We start from the raw sequence: 6,518 nt of genomic DNA, 5'->3' as shown, positions 1-6,518 counted from the left end.
TAAATGTGCTTTAAATATATAGTGTGGGTGTGACCGAAGTCACTGCAGGAAGTTTTCTTCCACCCTCCCTTTGAGAAAGGACAGCCTGGAGCCAGAATCTAGTACCAAAAGAGTACTGGAACTGATCCAAGAATTTGGACAAGTAGCGGGATTTAAGTTGAATAAGATGAAAACTAAAGTTTTAGAGAAAAATTTAACAGTGACAGAGAGAGAAAGGTTTCAGAAGGAGACAGGATTAACACTGGTTAAGAAAGTGAAATACCTAGGGGTTAACATGACTGTTAAGAATGTGAATCTGTTTAAGGATAACTATGAAAAATGTTGGGTGGAAGTGAAAAAGGATCTAGAAATATGGTCAAACCTGAAGTTATCATTGCTAGGCCGAATTGCTGCGATAAAGATGAATGTATTGCCAAGGATGTTGTTTTTGTCCCAAACATTGCAAATATTAGATAAAACGGAGTGTTTCAAGAAGTGGCAGAGAGATATCTCTAGATTTGTCTGGCAGGGCAAGAAACCTCAAATAAAATTCAAGATATTAACTGATGCTAAAGAAAGAGGTGGATTTGCCCTGCCAGACTTAAAACTTTATTACGAATCAGCCGCTTTTTGCTGGCTGAGAGAATGGATGCTTCTTGAGAACACTGACGTGCTGGATTTAGAAGGTTTTAACAATGTTTTTGGGTGGCATGCATATCTGTGGTATGATAAGGTCAAAGCACATAAAGCGTTTAAAAACCATATTGTCAGAAAAGCACTGTTCAATGTTTGGATAAGATATAAGGACTTGCTTGAAAATAAAACCCCAAGGTGGGTGTCACCAAGGGAAGCGAAGGCTCAGAAAAAGCTCAATATGGAGGCCAAATGGCCGAAATATTGGGAAATCTTGGAACAAGAGGGAGACAGATTAAAATTGCAGAGTTTTGAAAAATTAAAAAATAGAGTGCGAGATTGGCTTCATTATTATCAGATAATGGAGGCATATAATTTGGACAAAAAAATTAGCTTCCAGGTGGAAAAATCAAAATTGGAAACAGAACTGTTAGATCCTAAAATTAAGAACTTGTCAAGAATGTATAACTTGCTGTTGAAATGGAATATTCAGGATGAAATGGTGAAATCTGCTATGATTAAATGGGCACAAGATATTGGACACAACATTATGATGGCTGACTGGGAACAGTTATGGACCACAGGTATGAAGTTCACGGCATGTAATGCCTTAAGAGAGAATATAATGAAAATTATATACAGGTGGTACATGACACCAGTCAAGCTTGCGAAAATTTATCATTTGCCCGATAATAAATGTTGGAAATGTAAAGAGACTGAAGGTACATTCTTTCACCTTTGGTGGACATGCCCAAGGATTAAGGCTTTCTGGGAGATGATATATAACGAAATGAAAAAGGTATTTAAATATACCTTTCTGAAGAAACCAGAGGCCTTTCTCCTGGGCATGGCCGGCCAATTGGTGCTAAAGAAGGATAGAACTTTCTTTACGTATGCTACAACAGCAGCAAGAATACTTTTCGCAAAGTATTGGAAGACACAAAATCTACCCACCCTGGAAGAATGGCAGATGAAGGTGATGGACTACATGGAACTGGCGGAAATGACTGGCAGAATCCGAGACCAGGGAGAAGAGTCGGTGGAGGAAGATTGGAAGAAATTCAAAGACTATTTACAGAAACATTGTAAAATTAATGACTGTTAGAAGGATGTTGAAATGAATCTATGTGACTTTAGCAGATTTGCTATAAAGACTTAGGAAAAATAGACTGTTAATTCGTGAAAGGAGGGAAAGTAAAATTATATTAGTTTCAAGATAAATTTACAGGACAATAATTTGAAAAGAGGGAAAGGATTTGCTGAAATGGATAATTGACCTAGAATACAAAAAAGGGAGGTGTGAGGAGGTCAGGGAAATAAGCCAATGAAAGATAAGTAATGGGAGGATTGATCTGTTTTTAATTGTTTTTATTTTTCAGTATTTTGTATTTTTTGTTTTATTATTTTTTTCTTATTTTTGTAATTATTTGAAACTTCAATAAATATTATTTTTTAAAAAAAGAAGAGAAAGGACAGCCTGGTCTAACTGCCTGTTGTGCTGGGACTGCAGAGCTGAAGGACAGCACATTCCAGTCTCTGTCCTCAGCCAGGGGACCAGGGGCCACTGTCTCCCTTCCTTCCCAGGAAAAACATAATAGCATGGGGAAAACCAGTCTGGCCTCATTCACTGACCACAGAAGAAGCATCTGCAGGGAATTTCCTTCCCCACGCCCTGCCAGAAAAAAAACACTTGGCTCCAACCAAGGCTGCAGAGCTGAAGGGCAGCACACACTGGCCTCTGCTATGATCCAGAATCACTGGGAGAGCCTCCCTGGAAGAGCATCATTGCAAAGGGGACCAACCTGAGGCAGGGCTCTTATTTCTCCCCTTCTTGCCAGAAAGAGGAATTACAGTGGTACCTCGAGTTAAGAACTTAATTCATTCTGGAGGTCCATTCTTAATCTGAAACTGTTCTTAACCTGAGGTACCACTTTAGCTAATGGGGCCTCCTGCTGCTGCTGTGCCACCGCCATGTGATTTCTGTTCTCATCCTGAAGCAAAGTTCTTAACCCGAGGTACTATTTCTGGGTTAGTGGAGTCTGTAACCTGAAGCGTCTGTAACCCGACGTACCACTGTACTAGAACATTTGTAGACTCAGATGCCAACTCTGTGCACCACATCTTCTCTGGAAGCCCTATTACAGGACCTAAAAATGCTTTCCACAACATCAGGAGCTTTTTCACCTGCTCATCTTCCAATATGATATATGTCTGCATCTGCCAGCAACGTCATTCTATCTATGGCCAATATGTATGCAAAAGTATGAATGGATACAAACCTGACATCGGAAAAAGACATTTCAGCTTCCGAGGATCCTAAAGGTGGTCATCAACAGAAAGGGATTACAACTCCCATCAGCTCCAACCAGCACAGAAAAGGCTAGAGATCATGGGAATTCAGCTCTGCCTGTCTACAATCTCCACCCCCTCCCCGTCAAGCATTTATGTACCTGCAAATCATCATGCATCATCCATCGAATGCTCACACCACATTGGCTAGCCTTTAAGGTGCCACAATTACAGCTTGTGCCTCCGTTTATTTCCTCCTTCTCCTTCCCAGCCCCTCTTTCCCCCTTTTGTACCCCATGTTTTGTAAGCCTGGGAGCAAAGTCCCTGCTATTATTGATCACTTTGTGTGTGTGGTCTGGATTAAAATACAAATGAACAAATCTCTTTCTTCTTCTTTTTCAGTTAATGAAACGGAAAAGACCAGCCCCCTGTGCCATATTGTCACCGGCACATTCCCCCCCTCCCTCGCGGGTGCGTCCTACATTCGCCTCGCTCCCCTTCATTCTAATCTCTCCTCAGAAAGAGACGTATTTCTTCTTTCTGCGCCACGGCTTGCGTATCTTTTGCATGTAAACAGGCACGACTCCAGCGCCACCGCCACCCCGGGGTCCCCCTTGCTCTTGCCCCTCAGCAACCCTTCTTTCCCGAATCCAAACACGCCGATAAAAGAAAAGGGTGACTGTGGGTGGAGGGTGAAGGGGAACACGCGGGCCTTCTCCGCGCTCCGCCCGCTGCGTTCCTCGGCGCGGCAGGTGGCGAGGCGCGTCGTGCGAACCTCCCCCGCCGCCTTCTCCGCCGCTGTGACCGCACAATGCCAAGCTGTGGCGTTTCGGGGTGGCTGCGGGAAGCGGCGGGGCGCAGGGCGGCAGCGATCCAGAAGCGCGCGCGAGCAGCTCGGCCTCTCAGCCCTCGCAGCAAGCCGCATCGGGAGCAGAGCAGAGGCAGGCGGCGGGAAGCAGCGCCGCTCGGTGGAGGCGCGAAGCCAGCCCGGAGCCCCTCCTCCCTCCGCCGCCGCCGCCGCGGCTCCTCCTCCTCCTCCCCCTCCTCCCTCCCCTGCCCAGAGCCAGCAGCTGGGATCTCAGTATTATGGCATCGAGGAGAATGGAGACCAAACCCGTCATAACGTGTCTGAAAACCCTCCTCATCATCTACTCCTTCGTTTTCTGGGTGAGTGTCCCCCGCCATGGAAACAAAGCCCCACACAGGAAGCAGCCCCGGGAGGCTGGGCGAGGGGTTGGGGGGCGTCGGGGGCGGCAATTAATCCCCTCGCCTTGCGCCCCGGGAGGGTGTGTGTGTGTGTGTGTGTGTGTCCTCTTTAGTAAACGGGGGAAGATAACGGTGCGTTGCAAGGGGAGCTGCAGCGGCTCATGTTGCTGCGCAAACGGCGCCTTGCCTGGGGAGATTTTGCAGCGCGAGTCGCGCTGCCCTCCGTGCTCGGCTCCTGGTTTATCATTGACTGGCTTTCTAATGGAGGAAGGGATTTGCACCACCAGCACCCCTTTCAAACATAAAAGAGCTCCTTCGGAAGCAGCTTCAGGAAGAAAGTTGCCGGCCTCGGCGAGCTTCACGCATTGCATTTTATTTCTCTTTCTGTCATACGATAAACCCCCCGCTTTCCCCCGATGGTCTCGCAATAGCACCTCCGCCTTGAAAGGTTGTAATAGAGCCATTCGTAATCAATCTGCTGTCCTGACAGAGGGCTGGCCGACACGGTCATGTCGTTGCAGTAGAGAATCGTCTTATGAATGTACCTCTGCCTGGATTTTTTGGGAGCGTTTTGCGTCTTAACCACCTCACAGTGATATTTCTCTCATTCTCTCATATATCTATATGCGCATGCATATGCGCAGGACAGAAGGGCATTTATTGCAGGAAGCTAGATACATTTTAGGGCGTCTGGACCACTCAAAATGACTTTTAAATTGCAACCTGCCTCCTAGATGGATGAATCTGGTAGTAAGAATAAAGAGAACTGTGGTGTTTATGAATGAGGCAATTGGTGCATCATGCATGAACACACAGGGAAGTCAGTAGCTTAAAACACAACCCTGTTATATATTATATTATATATGATTTCTCTACCAGCCAGTATGTGTGGGAAGTGTGATTGACAGCTCACTGATGAAGCTATTGTAAGAGTAAAAAACAACATCTATCTATCTATATCTATATCTATATCTATATCCTGCATTAAAATAAATTGCAGCCTTCTCTCCCCCCCCCCAAAAGGTTGTTGTCTCCATGGCTTTGCCTTTGTATATACTGCAGGCAGCTCTCCTAACTATTCAGCACTGCCCACTCCCATATTATATTTGGATAAATGCCACCTGCATTTAGTGAGATCAACTTTTATTGCTGTGCTCCTCATTCACAGTAGTGGTTGTCAATGTAGCTGTTGGCACATACAGCATATGCAAAATAGAGAATCAGCATCATATGTTTTAGAAAGTGAGTTTTGCATTCTAGAACATTTTGCTTGAAAGTGTGATATTTCCCCCTGATTTGTCCTTTTGTCTCCTTCCACTGGAACAACACAGCTACCCACAGTAATAAAGCATTGAAATACACATTTTATTGTTCTTAAATCACAGTAATAAAAATAGATGTTGTGGTTCACAGTACTGAAATGCTAGCACATGCTCGACAAAGGAAGCTTAAGGATGCAGTCAGCTGTGCTTGTCAGCACACATGTGGAAGCAAACTCCACTGAAGTCAGTGGGGATTACTTGCATGTAAATGTGTTTGGAATCAAGGGGCTAAAAGAATGTAACATGTAAGGCTTGCTTCGGTTTTGCTGATGGGAGTATAAGGTTGTACTGCTATTAGGTGTTATCCACTATTGGTTTCAAGAGACTTTCCTGCTGATTATCCATACCGTGTACTGTGTTAGCTGGGCATAGTTTTGTATGGGAGGTGTCCTCTACAGTAACATTCCAATTGTGGAGTGCCCTCCCTCAAAAATTCAACTGGTGCTGATTCTGAAAGGTTTTAGGCACCAGTTAAAAACATGTTTGTTCACTTAGGTGTTTGGTTAAATTGGTTGTGGAGTGGAATAGCCTATCCTCTCCTCATCAGACTTGTTCATTTATTATACCGGTACTTGATTATGGACTTAACATTATATAAGGTTTTTATGTATTTGTTTAATTTTATTGTGATTTGTTTTTATACTTTGTACCTCATTATGGGATTGTTTTGAATGAAGTGCAGTCTGGAAATACTTTAAATAAATAGATAATATTTTACTATTTTGAGGGCTGGTGATTCTAGTTCTAATTTTTCCTTCAAGCTGACGTCAGGCATTGCTTGCAACAGCTTTGAGGGAGTGCGGGGGTGGGGTGGGGGAGAGAATATCTTCCACTGCTCATTGCTAGTGTAATAATATTACTACTTTATTAGTATGATCAGTATGATCTGTGACCCAGATACAATAAAGAGTCATTGGATAACACAAGCCCTGAATTTTCAAACAGCATCTGGGGAATGACATTTTCTTTGTAACCTGGTATGTTGTTCAGAAGATGACAGACATAAACAGCGTATCATGTTGTGACAATGATTTGCTGATTAAAAACTCTTCAGTGGTATATAGTGACAATACAATATAATGGCCCGCT

At 44.0% G+C, this 6,518-nt stretch overlaps 1 protein-coding gene across 1 annotated transcript in view; it reads left to right on the top strand.

Annotated features, from left to right (window-relative positions):
* Positions 1-3,816: 3,816 nt before the first annotated feature.
* Positions 3,817-6,518, top strand: part of TSPAN7 (tetraspanin 7) — a 71,586-nt gene continuing 68,884 nt past the window's right edge. Inside the window, exon 1 of the mRNA XM_053386947.1 lies at positions 3,817-4,068. Within this exon, the coding sequence (XP_053242922.1) occupies positions 3,988-4,068 (81 nt within the window). The 5' untranslated portion in view covers positions 3,817-3,987. The remainder of the gene's footprint in view (positions 4,069-6,518) is intronic.

This window comes from Podarcis raffonei, chromosome 4 (genome assembly GCF_027172205.1).
Source record: "Podarcis raffonei isolate rPodRaf1 chromosome 4, rPodRaf1.pri, whole genome shotgun sequence".
Classification (NCBI taxonomy): domain Eukaryota; kingdom Metazoa; phylum Chordata; class Lepidosauria; order Squamata; family Lacertidae; genus Podarcis; species Podarcis raffonei.
The sequence above is the reverse complement of the archived record's forward strand: the minus strand, read 5'-3'. Positions and strand labels throughout refer to the sequence as shown.